The sequence below is a fragment of the Pipistrellus kuhlii genome, unplaced genomic scaffold, assembly GCF_014108245.1.
Source record: "Pipistrellus kuhlii isolate mPipKuh1 unplaced genomic scaffold, mPipKuh1.p scaffold_m20_p_24, whole genome shotgun sequence".
Lineage (NCBI taxonomy): Eukaryota > Metazoa > Chordata > Mammalia > Chiroptera > Vespertilionidae > Pipistrellus > Pipistrellus kuhlii.
In genome coordinates, this window is record NW_023425523.1 from 2,680,279 (window position 1) to 2,697,572 (window position 17,294).

At 46.6% G+C, this 17,294-nt stretch overlaps 1 protein-coding gene across 4 annotated transcripts in view; it reads right to left on the reverse strand.

Annotated features, from left to right (window-relative positions):
• The window catches only part of HIPK1 (homeodomain interacting protein kinase 1), a 39,520-nt gene extending 22,285 nt beyond the window's left edge, over positions 1-17,235 (reverse strand). For all 4 annotated transcript variants that reach the window (XM_045586854.1, XM_036452836.2, XM_036452835.2 and 1 more), the window contains exons 1-3: positions 17,075-17,235; positions 6,698-7,772; positions 1,274-1,397 (exon numbers count right to left, since the gene is read on the reverse strand). In XM_045586854.1, coding sequence (XP_045442810.1) covers positions 1,274-1,397; positions 6,698-7,770 — 1,197 coding nt within the window. In that variant the 5' untranslated portion in view covers positions 7,771-7,772; positions 17,075-17,235. The remainder of the gene's footprint in view (positions 1-1,273; positions 1,398-6,697; positions 7,773-17,074) is intronic.
• Between the last annotated feature and the right edge of the window lie 59 nt (positions 17,236-17,294).

A 17,294-nucleotide genomic window follows, 5' to 3' on the forward strand; every position in this document is an offset into this window, starting at 1 on the left:
ACAATGGCAATCTGTTTCCTAAGGCTGAAGGATGCCAGTAAACTGCTGGGCTAGGAATGGCACTTCGGAGGCTGTCACTGCTCAGAGCAAAGTTTCTTAAGTAGAGGCCCATGAATCTCTTAAATGTGTACACAAAACACGGTGAGCATATTTTTCTGAGAAGATCCATAGCTTCATCAGATTCTCAAAAAGGTCTAAAACCCAAAAACGAGAATCAAAAGCTCAGTTCAACCAACTGTGGTTTTTGCGTCATTTCATCTCCCACATACTTCTTTGTTGTTGTAAAATAAGGAAGCTGCTTTAATAATATAGAATTTAAATTAATTAAAATAAAAGAAAATAAGGAAGCTGACTTGTTCCTCTCAAGGTAGAAGGTGGAAAAAATTCCAAAGCACAACCTAACAGGTTACTTACGACAGGAGTTAACTTGTTTTTTATGTTTCCCTCAAAGGCATGTCCAAAGAGTCATATTTTTAGAAGTTGGTAAATGTTACATACTAGTATTCTCAATAGATTGAGGAGTCAAAATTCTAGGCTGAATAGGAAAAGGACTATTTGCTCTTTTTGCCTTTCAATAACAGATAACCATTTATTTCTCAAAAAAAAAAGAAAAAAGGAAAGAAAACTAAAACAATCACCCTCTTCTATACCTATATACCTACTATGTGCAAGACACATGTCAGCAGATGATACACTGGTGGAATGAAACAGTCACTGCCCTTAACGAGATTAAAGCATAAATGGTTAGACCACTTCTTTTCAAGAACAAAAAATTAGAATTTGCAATTTATTTCCATGGCAAACCTGTTCCCCTCAGGACCAGCTCTTTAGGAAATGTAGCCTATCTTCTGAGGCTTGTCTGTTTGAGACACGGCCATTTATCGCAACACTTTCCCAGTCCTCTGACTGCCCTCCTAAAGCCAGGCCTACAGAGACCCGCTACATCCGGGCCTCTGGGGCCCAAAGTGTTTCAGCATGCCGAGAGCACCCCCTTCAGAGCATGTCATGTATGAAAGAAGTAACAGGTGTGAAGGAGCCAAAGTTCACTCTTAAAATCTCAATTCCTCATCCTTACTTTGCTTTCATGTCTTCACTCACAAGATGCCTTTGTTAACCAAAGTGAGTTCTCTAATAAATCATTACAGATCTGGGAAAGTACCAATCTAACATAAAATACAATTCCCATTTAATTGAAGAATTGCAAACATAACTTCAGAATAAGAAGCAGGTGGAGAAAATGCTGTTCGTTAAAAAAACGAATGCACGCTCTTACCTGGTCGTATTCCGAAGCACCAGGATAGAGAGGCCAACCCAGGAACAGCTCAGCTATCACACAGCCCAGCGACCACATGTCAATGGCTTCACAAAACGGCAATCCGAGAATAATTTCAGGGGCTCTAGCAAAAACAAAAATTGTTGATAAAAGATACACGTTATTTGGGAAAATGAACAGTATTGACTAAATTCTGTTTTAGTTATCAACTAAAGATACACTGATTTAATGAAACTGAAAACGATCTTTGTCATTTGAAATTCTTGGGGTCACACATGTTTTGGCATTCAGAATTTCTTTAATTTCAGAAAGGTATTATGATGAATATACTATATATCACAGAATAATCTCAAAGGAGTTTAGGGAAGTTCTCAGAATCAAGCACATTGATATTTCTGCAACAAAACATATGAGCAGTCATACTAAGTCAGCTAAATAAAGACTTCCAATTGCCTTATACTGGTTCAAGTCAGATTTTTCCAATCAATGAGTTTATACCAAATTTAGGAAAAGATTTTTAGTTTTTAGAGGTTTCTGAATTTTGAAATCATAAATAATGAATTGGAGAATTATTATTTTTTACTTAGCACCTTTTAATTATGGAAAAATCAATTAAATGGCTTGGTCAATAAATCCCTCTTTGGGACAGAAATGCGTTCTACAGAGATACCATGGCTGACAGCATGGAAGGGTTAAGTGAGTGGCCCAAGGCCACACAGTGACTAGATGATGGAGTCCAGGCAGGCCTGAGCCAAGGTCTGAGCTCTTAAACACTTTAGCGCCTTCTCCCTATAACTTCCTTTCTTCTTACAAGTCATGGCATTTGAATATTTAAGGACACCAGGTCCAGATCCCTCATTTAAGGGGAGGAAAATGGAAAAGCAGATCTTGCGTCTCCTTGTGGAGCGCCCACATCCCAAACTGTACCTTCAAGTAATGAGCTTCCTGGGTGTGTGTGGAGGGGGGCGAGCAGAGACTGAGTGGGGGAAGGTGTCGAGATATTTCCCTAAATAAGAATATCCTCCCCAAGTTATTTTCTAAGAAAACAGGGTAAATGAGAGGGCTCTACAGAGTCTAGAAGCTTTCCTGACCTTGCAGAAAAACAGCAAAAGATCCAGGCCTGTTGAGACTTATACTATGTGACAGCAGTGGGTGGAACTTTTAATGGACCGTTTTTGTGCTATTTGATATGAATGAGCTGTGGTTTGTTAGCCAGAGAAACAACCATCAAAAGCGCCATTCCTGCTGCAGGTGGCGAGAGCCACATCCCTGATGGAATTTCAGAGTTCAATTAAACCCCAACCACTCCGGCACGTTTGAAGACAGCACAAGTTTGAGGGTACGAGGACCCAGAGACATAAAAGCTTTTCTAAAACTGAAAGGGAACAACATTTTACTTTTAGTGAGTAGAATTATTAATTTCCAAGTTCATGACAGTGCCAAAAACAGCTGCAGGGAGAAGGCAGATGGCTGTGCGCCAAAGTGAAAACTGGACTCGGAGCATAACTAAGCATCCGCAGAAGAGCACGGCCGGATCCTGCCGTTCCCACTGCGACCGGGGGACATTTTAAAACCCAAAGGCTAGGTCCCAGGGAGAGGCCAGCGCCCAATAACTCACTTCCCTAAAAAGGTAGCAGTGACCTGTGATAAAACTTGAGCTTTCAGAGAAACTAAGAACACTAATTCCAGCCCTCCAACCCTATTAAGCAAACAAGCTAAAAAGCCCAAAGCCTTTGGAACTGGCTGGAATTGGTTTTTGTTTGGCCTCGCCCTGCCTCTGGAGTCATAAAAGCAGCTAAGGATTTCCAGCGAAGCTCACTCAGAACAGTAAGCTCTACCATCTACCATACAAAAAGGTATCAAAAGAAAAAAAATGAAGGCAGTCAAAATAAAATAAAAAGAAGGCTGTTCAGTCCTCTGAAGCACTTCTCACTATCGTTACTCCTAGAAATGTTAGCCTCATCTAAGACACTGAATGGCAAGGAATCATGAGAGCATGCGCATCTCTAAAGACGGAATGTTTTCATCTTGGAATTCAGATGATAATTCTTGCCAATATTTTCGGTACTGTATCATCTTGCCCCTTGGCCTCCAGTATTTCTCAATCCCTTACTATAAACTCTAGACTCTGAAATTCTGGTTCTGCTTCATCTGTGAAATACGGAGGCTGAGTTAGATAATTACTCTCCTAGATGCCTTTCCAGCTCTGATGGTCCACCAGCTGGGCAGTAAAAAAGATTACCTATTAAAGCACAGGAAAGAGAGGGAAACAAAACTGGCAGTATGCACTTCAGTACAAAAATGGCGTTAATTGCACTTCAGACATGCTGGTCTCCTCTTTGAAGATACATCCCATCCTTAAAGAACAAACACGAAGCAGGCTCTAATTACCAAAGCCAGGTGGCAGAAAGAGCGATGCCTGCCTTTTGATTTCCCAATCTCAACCTTCTTTACACTGAAGAATTCCCCAAGGTCGTAAAGCTTTATGCCACCTGAACCCAGAGCAAGCTGAGGTCAGAGTCACTTCCCAGCCATCGCTCTCCGCTCATTTTCACGAACACACTTGTCGCTTCCTGTCCATGGTAGAGGCGTCAGCCGTGCTAGATCAGAGCTGTTACATAAAGGCAAACTTCCTGCATCTGTGGCTTAGATTAAGCTGCAGTTTCACTGTCGGATAAAACCGGATTGTTTGTCCTAGGACAAAGTGAAAATACGCATTCCTTCTGCAGGCCTTGTCCTTCCAGACAGAACAAACTGTGACCTCAGCTTTGTTCAGAATGTGGAAGCATTGAGCACATGAGCATGGAAACCTTAGTGCGTAAACTCAACCACCAAAGATAGCAACTGTTTAATCCCTCAAATCTCCTTTACCTTTTATGAGAAAATTCCACCCAAAATTATTTCATTACCCTAGCTGGTTGGTTCAGAGGCTAGAGCACTGAAGAGTCCCAGGTTCAATTCCAGTCAAGGACACATGCCCAGTTAGGGATCGATCCCCAATAGGGGGCATGCAGGAGGCAGCCCATCAAAGACTCTCTCTCCTTTTCCTTTCCTTTCTGAAATCAATAATAATATATTTAAAAGCAAAAAAAAAAAAAAAATTTATTTCATAAATAATTCTTATCTCAACTGCTCTTTTTCAATCTTAAAAGGGCTTCAGACCTTGCCCTTGTCTTTGACAGGGCAGACAAACAGTAAAACACCTGCAGGCACTGACAAGATAAAAGATCAAGAAAGCCCTCACCTCTCAGCTGTGCTCTCCTTACTTCCCCAGAGCTCAAAATAAAGACACAGAACTGAATTCTTCGGTGCACCTGTGAATGTGCTGTACACGTGTGTGTGGGGGGGAGGGGGGGGCCGGTCGTCGGATTGCTCAAAGGAGAATATTAAAAGCAAAAATAATTGGAACCTAACTCTCCCAAGTCATGAAAAAATAAATGGAGGTGAGAGTCTCAAAATTAGTCAAGTTGCTTAGAGCAACATGAAACTACAAATCAAAGGCTCTAGGAATTTCTTTATCTCATTTAAGTAAGAAATATCATTGTTTTATAGAACTATAAAGAAAAAAATAGATAAGTATGGACTGGAAGACAATATTGTTAAAATGGCAATACTAACCAAAGTGATTTACAGATTCAGTGCAATACCTATCCAAAGTCAATGAGGTTTTTTGCAGAAAGAGAAAGACCATGCAAATATTCTTAAGATCTTGAGATTCCCTGAGATAACCGAACAATCTTGAAAGAGAATAAAGCTGGAGGTCTCCTACTTCCTGATTTCAAAACCTACTACAAAGCTACAAGTAATCAAAACAGTGTGGTACTGGCATAAAGACAAACATGTAGACCAATGGAGAGGAACAGAGTCCAGAAATAAACTCTCGTATACACAGTTGAAGGAGTGTCAAGACCATTCAATGGAGATAGTTTCTTCAGCAAACGGTGCTGGGAAAATTGAATATCCACATGCAAAAGAATGAAACTAGACCCTTACTTTAAAAAAATTAACTCAAAATGGATCAAATACCTAAATATAAGAGCTACAACTATAAAACTCTTATAATAAAACACAGAAGAAAAGCTTCATAACATTGGTTTGGCAATGATTTCTTGGAAGTGATACCAAAAGTAAAGGCAACAAAAGAAAAAACAAATTGGACTTCATCACAGTTTAAAAATTTTGAGGAAAAACAAACAAACAAAAAAAAACAGTGAAAAATCAACCCCATGGATGGGAGAGAAAAAACCCTGCAAATCATATATCTGATAAGGGATTAATACCCAGAATATATAAAGAACTCTTACAACTCAACAAAAAACAACCCAAATTAAAAAATGAACAAAGGACTTGAACAGGCATTTCTCCAAAGAAGACATACAGCTGGCCTTAAATAATAAATAAGTACATGAAAAGATGTTCAACATCACTAATCATTGGGGAAATGCAAATCAAAACCACAATGAGGTATCCTTTCATGCATACAAGGATGACAGTTATCAAAAACAAACAAACAAAAACCGCAGAAAGTAACAACTGTTGGTGAAGATGTGGAGACATGAGAATTCGCATGCACTTCTGGCGGGAATGCAAAATCGTGCAGCAGCTGGAACACAGCTTGGTGGTTTCTCCAAGAGTTCAACACAGCACTATCATGTGACCCAGCCATTCTATTCTAGCACTAAACCCGAAAGGACTGAAAACAGACACTGAAGCAATTGAATACCAATGTCACCACAGCATTATTCATAACTACAGGCCCGATGCACGAAAATTCGTGCAAGAGAAGGCCTTCCTTCCCCCTGCGCCTGGCTCTGGCTTCCCTCCAGCACTTGGGACCCAGGCTTCCCTCCAGCTGCCAGCAGGCACCCAGGAACCAGGCTTTATCAGGAAGGATGTCTGGAATGACATCCAGTCTAATTAGCATATTACCCTTTTATTATTATAGCCAAAATGTAGCCAAAAATGTAAAAATGTAAAAATAAACAAGTATCCACTGCCAAATGAGTGGATAAACAAGATATGGTCTGTACGTACAGTGGGATATTATTCAGGGGCACCTGTGAATTTTGTTATCTGCAATGTCCTGGAAGTAACCCCCTACAGAACAATTTAAGTTTTGGGGGGGGAGTCAAAAGTTATATGCAGGTTCCCCCTAACTGCCATGTTGTTCAAGGGTCAATTATATAATTCAACTAGGAACAAGCTTCAGAATCACACAATTCTTCTAGTGTTAAAAAGATTTCAGATTTAAAGTAATGTTGCTTATGGGAATACCGCACACTGAAAAATAAACTAAGACATTATCCTGTTTCAATCTTGGGAACGGTAAATACATGCATCGTTCTATGTAGCCTTCTATGATATATATTAACTAGAAAGACAGAGCTAGAGCCCAAGACAAGGTGTTTGGCGTTGGCCACTTGCCTGTAGTAGCGTGACTGTAGGTAGGTGGAGCACACGGCCTTGGACACGTGACTAGCGGAGCCAAAGTCAATGACCTTCACTCGGTAGGGCTGGCGCACCGGGTCGACCAGCATTATGTTCTCGGGCTTCAGGTCGGCGTGGATCAGACCGAGGCTCTTGAGCTTCATGAGGGCCGTGGCCACCTGCTGCAGGATGGGCCGGATGTACTTGAGCGGCAGCGGGCTGAACTTGTTCTGCTTCAGGAAATCGTACAGGTTCTGCTCCAGCATCTCGAACACCAGGCAGGTGTGGTTCTTGTGCTGGAAGCACTCGTAGGAGCGGACAAAGTTGTACTCGTCGGCATTCTCGCTGCTCAGGCGGGAGAGGATGCTCACTTCGATCTGGCCCTGCCTGGCGTAGGAGGGGTGGTTCTTCAGGATCTTGATGGCCACGATCTCCTTGGTGCTCCGCTTCCAGCACTTGGCCACCTGCCCGAACGTGCCCCGGCCCAGGAACTCCAGGACCTCGTAGCTGTTGGTCATGGAGCACAGGATCTCGTGCTGGACCAGCTGGTAGTCGCCCTCCCCGCTGGCGCTGCTGCTCTTGGTGGTGACGGTGGTGGTCGTGGCAGCGGCACCCACCGCGGTCCTGCTCTGCAGCATGAGCGGGGGGTGCTCCTCGATGATCTGCACGCTGCCGCCGCCGTCCACCTCCTCACTCTTACGCTTCAGGCCGCATTTCTGGAAGGGCTCCAGCAGGGACACGGCGCTCCGGTGCGGCCGGCTCCGGCTGCTCTGGAAGGTGGCCGGGGCCGCGCTGGCCGAGCTGTCGGCGGCCGTGACCACGATGTGCTCCGCGGCGGGCGCTGGGAGGAGGAGGCCCTGGTCATAGGCGGGGATGCTGAAGCTGGCTACCTGGTGAGAGGAGCTGGCCGGCCCTGGGGCGGCCGGGAGCGGCTTGCTGTGAGGGTAGTATTTGTCGCTGCTGCTCTGGCCAGACACATCCCAGCCGGAGGGCTCTATCTTCAGCTTCTTGGCGCTGCAGAAGCCACTCGACGACACTGATGGGGGGGAGAAGTGCAGCTGTGAGGCCATACCTGCGTGGAGACAGGAAGCATCAGACCTCCGTTCACGGCTTCTGGGTTAGAAAGGCCACCAGGAAACACAGCTGGCTGCGTTTGATTGGATACATTTTCCCAAATACGCTTCCTATGACCGAAGGACAAACCTCTTTTGTTTACTTACTAACCCACTGAGCTACCCACCCGAGGCCCCCAAATTCTGATTTCTAAACCACCACTCTGCTGCCACCTGGGTGTCTTACAGACACCTCACGTTCAACATGTCCGAGATTCAGCTTAGGAGCCTGACCCCACCCCAGGTCTCTACCCCGGTTATGAGACCCCACCACACACCCAGCACCTGCAGGGAGATCAGGGAGACAGTGAGTGTTTCTCCATCTATGAATACTGGCAGCGATATCCACCTGGCAGGGCTCTTGTGAGAATCTACAGGTTGAACGCATGTAACAGTGCCTGGGACTCACTGACTGTTGTTACCCTGACTCACCCTCTCCCCCCCCCCCCCCCCCCCCGCCCCGTCTGATCTATAACCCAATCTTCCATTCCTCCTCCCAGTGTGTCTCAAATCGGCCGTTTTTCTCTACCCCTGTTGGAACTATTCAAGTTCACTGGAACTTCCAGTAGCTTCCAAACTAATCTTGAAACTTGAAAAGGGAGGGGGGAGGAGTCCTATGCAAACTGAAAGACTGCTCTTTGGTTTTCGAGAAAGAAAGGCATCAGGATGGTGCCCAGTCTTCTCTCTCCTCCTGCCTCTCAGGTTTCCACTGCTGTGGGGATTAAGTCCGAAATCCTCAACCTGCCCTAGCGCTCTCCCAAACGCCGCTGCTGCGACTTCCACCACCTTCCCACCTGATTCCTCCCCTCCAGCCACACCACCCTGCTTTCCGTTTTCAGAAGGCTCTCTAACTCAACACAGAGTCTCTGCTGGGAAAACTGTTCTCTCTCTCTCTCTCTCTCTCTCTCTCACACACACACACACACACACACACACACACTCCTGTGACAATCATCACCACTCCCCACCCCATACCATAAACTGCCGTCACACCTGTTCCTCCCTTATACCTTCAAATTATTTACTACATTCCCAGCTACACTGTAAGTTCCATGGGGGCAGGTACCATAACTGTCTTGTGTGTTGCTTATATTGCCAGAACCTACCACAGACTCTGGCAATTGACAGACACTCAGTATTTGCTGGGTGATGTGACTCCTCCCTGCCGCTCATATTAAACTGCAGGACTGTAGCCGACACCAGTGTGGCTCAGTGGATAGAGCGTCAGCCTGCGGACTGAAAGGTCCCAGGTTCAATTCCAGTTAAGGGCATGTATCTTGGTTGCGGGCACATCCCCAGTGGGGGATGTGCAGGAGGCAGCTGGTCGATGTTTCTTTCTCATCAATGTTTCTAGCTCTCTCTCTTTCTCCCTTCCTCTCTGTAAAAAATCAATAAAATATATATATTTAAAAATAAACTGCAGGACTGTAGATGCTTGTTTTATTGGTTCATGTCCCTCCATTTTAGTTGTGCAGTTCTAGAAAAATGGGCAAAGTCTCCACTCCAGTACACACGGTATAATTTTACTAGCCGTAAGAGAATAAACACGCACAGCTAGAAAGGAAGGAAGTATGACAAAGGATGTTACAGAACATAAAAAAGCAGTGTGTACATTTCTTCATGCCTGAATGCAACTGAAAGCCATTTGCACTGGACAAGACAGCTGGAACGAGCGAACCCTTCAGTTTCTAAAAATGTGGTCTGGGTCTCCTTCACACAAGAGTTTCCATAATTTATATGAGTTTTGAAGAGAAAAAGACGTGTAAATTAAAGGGTAGAGTCAATGCAATTTAACTTCAAGGCTATAAATTTACAAATCAACTTGTTCCACCTATATCACTGACATAATACCAAATTATAATAACAGAAAAAAAATCTGTACTAGTGCCTTTACAAAATGTACTTATTAAAATATTTGCAAAAACATTTGTCATCATAAAATTGAGCAAGAAATGGAGAAAATTGCCATAGCCAGTTTGGCTCAGTGACTAGAGGGTCGGCCTTTGAACTGAAGGGTCCCTGTTCGATTCCGGCCAAGGGCATGTACTGGGTTGGGGGCTCAATCACCAGGAGAGGGCGTGCAGGAGGCAGACCATCAATGATTCTCTCCCATCATTGATGTTTCTCTCTCTCTCTCTCTCTCTTCCTCGCTGAAATCAATAAAGAAATATTTTATTTTTAAAAATGGAGAAAATTTGAGAAATTTGCTTTTCATTGTATATCTGTTGAGCTTCCAAAAGAATTTAGTAAAAGAATTAGAATACACAGTTTGCAGTTTGTAGCTATGTCTAGGAATATGAGGCCTTAAAATAATACTGAAAAGAATTCATAAAACGTAATAGCAAATTCTTAAGAGCGTGTTCATAACTAGACACTTTTAAAAAATAGTGCATTCACCAAAGTAATGTTACTGACCGCTCTGCACCCAACAAACAAAATAGCAGATACGGATGGCTTCCATCTTCATATTCAGCACTGCAAAAGGCACAAGTTCTAGAAAGTGTTTCGGGAAGTTCAAGTACACAAATGAACATAATTCTTCCTCAGTGAGACAAATGTAAGTTCCCCCACTGGAATAGAACAACCAGAAATGTCAGGACCGAGGCACCAGGCCTTCCAGTGTGGCTGAGCCTCATGCTGACCTCAACGAGCACCAGGAGAGAAGACAGACAGAACCGAAGATGCCCACAAAATCAACACTCTTCTTTATGAGACACTCTAAAATTCAGCAAAAACAACCATTTGTAGACACAGGATGAAGGTACCATGTTCCATGGAATTTGCCTTTGCAAATGGGCAGGCAATTTTGTATCTCGGCGGAGACCTCCCAAACAAAAACACGGAGCAGACCGCGCGCTGTAGGAAACGGATCGTGTGCCAGCCGACTCTGACGGAAATGACAGCTGGCCCGTGAACAATGCAGGGGCTAAGGGCGCCGACCCCTGCACAGTCCAAAACCCTCCAAAACGTAACTGCAGTACAAATATTTTCCATTCAAATGAGAACAGCTCCCAATAAGCTAGTGGTTATTCCTCTGACTTCCTGAAAATGTGGCACTTTGACTCCAGCTTCAACTGGTCTTTTCATTTCGAACCTGCCTCTCCAAGGACTTACCATCTAACCACGGCAAACCTGCCCTCTGCATCGATCCCCAACTAGAACGAAAAGGCAAAAAGCTACTGGTGCTTGTACTTATACTTACTACCAAAAAGAGAAATGAGTCTTGCTAGAATCCAAGGCTTTCAGAAACAGGAAAATTACCCCACTCCCTGCAATGGTCACATCTACCCGACATCTGCTGGGTGCCCCGCACTAAGGTTACTTTACATGGATAATCCTATATAATAAAGAGCTAATATGCTAATTAGACTGAACAACAGAACGACCGTCCAAGGAAGCCAGAGCTGCGAGGGCCAAGCCCCTCGCACAAATTTCGTGCATCAGGCCTCTAGTGTTACTATGAAGAATTAAGCCCTAGCCGGTTTGGCTCAGTGGATAGACCACCAGCCTGCAGAACGAAGGGCCCCAGGTCCAATTCCAGTCAAGGGCACATGCAGGGTTGTGGGCTCAGTCCCCAGTAGGGAGCATGCACGAGGCAGCCAATCAATGATTCTCATCATTGATGTTTCTATCTCTCCTTCCCTTCCCCTTCCTCTCTGAAATCAATAAAGATCTATTTTTTAAAAATTCAAATATCCTAACTAGGGGTAGAACAACTGGATATGACAATCTAGATAATTATTTTCTCTTCGGTCTTCAGTACCTTCCATCTCTTCCCGGAGGCACCAATAACAAATTTCTACTGCTTTTGCTTAGTATCATCTTTGCCTCTTTGGTATAATTTAACACTTGGGACCTAAAGAACCTAAAATCAGTCCTGTTTATTGTTTCTTCCTCTAGCACTTGTCTTCAGCTGACATGTACACAGATGTACATATTCTCAGCACACGATATCTAAAGAGTGCTCACATCATTAAAGTAGGTTCACAAGAATACATGTTGTGTAAAAATAAGCAAGACAAGTTTGGCAAGAAAACTCTTTTCATCAGAGCAGCATCTCTCTACTCCACCCTTTTTTCTCTACCCTTCCTGCACAATTCAATAAACTAACCTGTCTCCCCCAATCTGAACTCTCCAAGCCCCTCTTTAGGCCCCCTTCTCCCAGTTCACTCTTCACCTGACAAAAATGCGTATTTCCCCCCCATTAAAACCTTCAAGTAAAAGCCTGAGCCTCTGGCTGGGATGCCCCGGCCTTATAAGATCTGGACCCTGATTAGTTCTGTAGCCTCGTTCCTCCGCCCTTTCTTCCAGAAGCACCACATTTCTCTGTTCCTAGAGCAGGCCTTGCCTTCTGCTGCCCTAGTTCCTTCACACATCCTGCTCCCTCTCTGACCTTCATTTTCCCCGGAGCCTCCTTTTTGCTAACTCCTACTTACCCTTTCCGCTCCCCGCAGCTCACTCTTGTCAGTGCGGCACGGGCTGTTGGCTGGGATGGGAGCCTCCTTCCTCCTTCATCCAGGCCAGACTATGGTCCCGTCCCTCTCTCTCATAGGAAGTGATGTGTGGGGGAGGCTTTCATGTTCCTTTCCCTCTCCGCCAGTAGGAACTCATGAAGACCCAGCTTCTCCCATGAACCGACACCCAAGGACGGCAGAGCAACAAGCTGGAGAGAACCTGGGTCCCTGAATGGTCGTGTGGAGCAGAGCCTCCTCTCCACCAGGAATGGGCACTGCAGCCTGGGACATTCTCTGCTACACGAGAGAAAAACTACTGTCCTCCAGCTAGAATGTTGTTGAGGCTGCCTTATGCTAGCAGACACACTCAGGAAAGCCTTCCCAGCCCACTGCATACGAGGCTAGGTTTGTATAGCATCCTCCACTACTACACACTCCACTGTACTTACTTATTTCATTTACCAACAAGCATGTCTGTCTGCCTAGCACTGTTCTAGCCACTGGGAATGAGGTGTTTCAGATGGATAAGTCTACTTTCTATTGTGGAGACAAACACAAACACACACACACACACACACACACACACACACAAAATAGCAGCTAGTGATAAATTTATACTAAAAACAAAACACAATGGCATGATAGTGAGGGTGCAAGAAGGAGAAAGACCCTGGATTTGGTGGTCAAGGAAGCCCTCATAAGATGGTGGCACTTAAACTGAGACCTGACAGACAAGAAGGTGCCAGAGAAAGTGAAAAAGAATAGTTAGTGCCAAGACACATTCTTGGCCTCTTTGAAGAAGAGACCAGTATGGATGGAATGAAACAAGAGAGAAAACAGTAGCAACACGTCCCAAAGAGGAGACGAGGGCGAGTGAGTGACTAATGGGCCGGTCTGGGTTTTATTCTAAATGTGACTGTAATTATTTATTTAAAAGTTGACTTCCAAACTGCAAGGGTCATGGGCAAATCTCAACAGAAGAGTAAGTGCCCCCCTTTTTAATCATCAGCATCTACCACAATGGTTGGCACCTTGTATGTATCAAACGTTTGCTAGAATGAATGACTACAGAGAGATCACGTTACTTCTCCATATATATAAACATAATATAAATCTTATATAAACCTAAGATTTCAGAAGTCATTTTGACTAAATTAGAAAAATACGTGGTGAAAAATAGAAATTATAGTCTCATGTCTTTAAGGAAAAAAGTGTGTGTGTGTTTAGAAAATTATTTTTCTAAATACAGTGATATTGAAGGAAAAGATAAGCTTGCAACCCTAAGGACATCATTTGAATCAGAGCTCCCACCCCTTTCCTGTCGCACTTCCTTCATGTGGGACCATGTGAAACACCCAGTTCCCCACCCAGGACACAAAAACAGGGTGCGACACAGGTGCTGTCAGCTGACAAAGTAACTCCACAACTCTATAACTTCCAGCCACTGAAACCAATTCTGTCATCTTTTGGTAAACTGGCTGAGGGGGCTTTCCTTGTAGGCAGGATGCTGTTTCCTAAATTCCAACAGCTCTCTTAGATTTGGGAAGATGAATCTATAGCAACAGGAAAAAAAGCAAGAAAGCAGGTGCCTTTGTGTTCGGTAAAGAGGTGCTATCTCTGGAGTCTACAGGCCTGTCCAGGTGGAAGTAAAGAGAGTTGTGTCTCAGGAGTTTCCAGCATAAGGAGAATGTCAAACTACAGCGTAGCTCACTGAAGCAGACACTAAAGGGGACCCTGGTTAGATCAGCAGGCAAAGGCCCAAGCAAAACAGGACCTACGCAAGGTAAAAACCGTCTGGCCGGTGGAAGCTAGAAAGAGCTTTCAGATGAATGAGATAACTATTGCCAGTTGCCAGGGACACGAAAAAATGAAAAACTGTTTAGAGTAAGGAGAAAAATCTGAATTAAAAAATGGATTGGATTGGAGAAGACGCTGGCAAAAAAAAAGTTCAGGGATTCTTTTAGCTAAAACAGACCTTATATGCTTTCTAAAACTCCCTAATTGCAAGATGAGAAAAAGGAGACCCACGCTTTCCAGAGTTAATGAGCAGTGAGGCTGGCAGAGAACTCAGGCCTTGTGATTCTTTCTCCTCAGGCTTCTGGGAAAGCGCTGAACCAGGCGTCCTTAGAGAATCCAGAAGAAACACGCAACTTTCCCTCCTCCCGAGAGCTTAGGGTGCTGCTTGGTGATATGACACACCAAAGAGAAAGAGAAATATAAAAACAGGATGTAAATGGCTTAAAGTGCCAAATCATGCTCTACAAAAATACATTCGGCCTTTGGAGAGCTGGAAGATTCAGAGCAGAAAAGGGATCAGAAGCAAATCCGTGCCTGCTGAATGACACTCGAAGGAAAATGTTGATGACTTGCGTTCAGAATAACATGAAATGTGAGGGAAGACCCTGGGGAGGGCCCAGCCGGCGGGGCTCAGGGGTTGAGCGCTGACCTATGTATGAACCAGGAGGTCATGGTTCATGTATGAACCAGGAGGTCACAGTTTAATTCCCAGTCAGGGCAGAAGCCCGGGCTGCGGGCTCCATCCCCAGTATGGGCCATGCAAGAGGCAGCCAATCAATGATTTTATCTCATCGCTGATGTTTCTCTCTCTTTCCCCCTACTCCCTTCGTCTCTGAAATCCATAACAATAAAAAAGAAACTGTGGCCGAGACCGGTTTGGCTCAATGGATAGAGAGTCAGCTTGGGGACTGCAGGGTCCTGGGTTCGATTCCGGTCAAGGGCATGTACCTTGGTTGCGGGCATATCCCCAGTAGGGGGTGTGCAAGAGGCAGCTGATCGATGACTCTCTCTCATCGATGTTTCTAACTATCTCTCTCCATTCCTCTCTGTACAAAATCAATAAAATATATTAAAAAAGAAACTGCGGAGGAATTAATAACTGTAACTTTTTAAAAACTAAAAAAAAATGGATACTTTATATATACAGTGTGAAAATGAAAATAACAGGGCAGATCAGGAAGTGCATGTCTACAATTTACTTCAAATGGAAAAAGGACCGGTTACAATGTGTAACTAACAACAAGTTGCCTAAGTTTACCCCCCAGGGCTGGCTCGCTGGTTTCTACCAACACAACCACTGAGCTGTGCCTGTGAACACAAAACCACAGGAGAAAAGAATTCCCTTTTCCTGAGAACCGTGAATTCTGAGATCATCCCTTTTTCTTCTCGAAGGGAGTGCTGGTTTGGTTTTAAATCTCCAGTTACCAATCAACTCGCTCTGCAACCCGTGAAAACGACAATGTCCAAAGTTAGGACAAACCACGACCGTGTCACCAGCCAAAGTCCTTTTACCGACCGGAGCCGGTATATTTACAAGATCTTATTCACCATTTCATCACCAGCTGCTTTTACTGGCGTGGCCGCCTCCAGTTCCAGCCACGAGTTGAAGGTGGCCCTTTTCCTGTTCCTTCAAACCAGGAGCAGCATCTTCCAGTCAGTGACAGCCTGCAGCAGGCCGGTGTTACCGCACAGAACCCTGGGACAACTACATGGAAACGTCCAAACTCGCTCGCTGAATAACCACCATTGGGTAAAGAGACTTGCTAGATTTTTTAAATATCTTTTACAGATAGCTTCAGGCTTCTATGTGAAAAGAGAAACTGGTAATGATTTGCATCCTCTGTAATCTTAAAAAAAAAAAAACACACACACACAAAAAAAAACCCCACACGCACACATACGCACAAAACTGCAGCCCAAGAATCAAAAATAGCTTTACACAAACAAGAGCAAAATTGCAGGTTTCGCTGAGGGCATCAGCCACTGGATTTAACCCCACTTCGTCGGAGCAGGAAGCCGCACGGCTGTTTTCGTTCCCGAGTTACCGGCAAACAAACAAGATAGAGGACCTTCTGGGCAGAAAAGGGCCACCGTGGGAATGACTACTCGGATGCAATGACTGAAAAAGTCCCCAAAGCAGGCAGCTCAGGGGCTGCCTCCACGAGGGCACCTGCACCCCTCGGGTGGGTGGCGGTGTAGGCCGGGGAAGACCGGGCAGCGGGGCCTGGGTGCGGGCCCCCCTCTCCTGCCCCCCCCCCCCCCCCCCGGCAGGGAGGAAAGCGCCCGCGTCCCCGCAGGCCGGCGCTCCGGCGCGGACTCCGGTCCTGGTTGCTGGGAACAAAAAAGGGCCTCCTTCCCGCAGAGCGCGGGGCCTCACCCCGGAGCCTGGGTTGAATGTGCTGTTGTTTTGTTTTGTTTTTCCCTTAAACGAAAGCGTCGGGGAAGTGAGGGCACACAGCAAAAGTTTCCCCGGAGCCAGACCTCCCGATCGGCCCGCACACTCGGCGGGCTGGTCCCCCGCCGCCTCCCGTCCTTCCAAAATGACAAACTTAAAGACGGAACGCCGTCAGGGCGGGGAGGGGAGGAAGGCGCCCACACCCGCCGCCGCCGGGCCCTCCAGACCCCGGACCCGGCCCGAAGCGGCGCCATCGGACCCGCCGCCGCGGCGCCCGGGAGATGCACACGCACCGGCCGCTCCGGGGGCCCCGCGGCGGCGGCGGAGACGCCGGGCGGCCCTGTCACCCGAGGACAACACGCCCCGGAGCGAGGCGGCGGGAGGCAGGGGAGCGGCCCCCGAGCCCGCCCGGAGCCTCCCGCCTTCCCGGGGGCGCGATCCCCTCCGCGGCCGGAGCGCTCGGGCCGCGGGACCTGGATCCCGATCCCGGCGGGGAGGGGGGTCCCGGGAGAGAGGCGCCCCGCCCCCGCCGCCCGGGGCCCCGCGGGGAGCCGATCGCGGGCGCTCCGAGCCCAGGAGCCCCCGCCCGCCCGCCCCGCGCCCCGCGCCGACTCACCGCCGGTGTGTGTGGTTCTCAGCCGCGAGCCGGGGCTGCCGTGAGGAGGCGGCGGCGGAGGAGACAGGATCCCGGGCCCCGCCGCCGGGTCATCATACCCCCCGCGCGCGCCGGCCCGGGCCCCGGCCCCCGCCCCCCGGCGCCGGCCCCGCGCCCGTCCCGCGGGGGCAGCGCCCGCAGCCCCGCGCTCGCCCCGCCACCCGGGCCCCGGCCGCCGTCG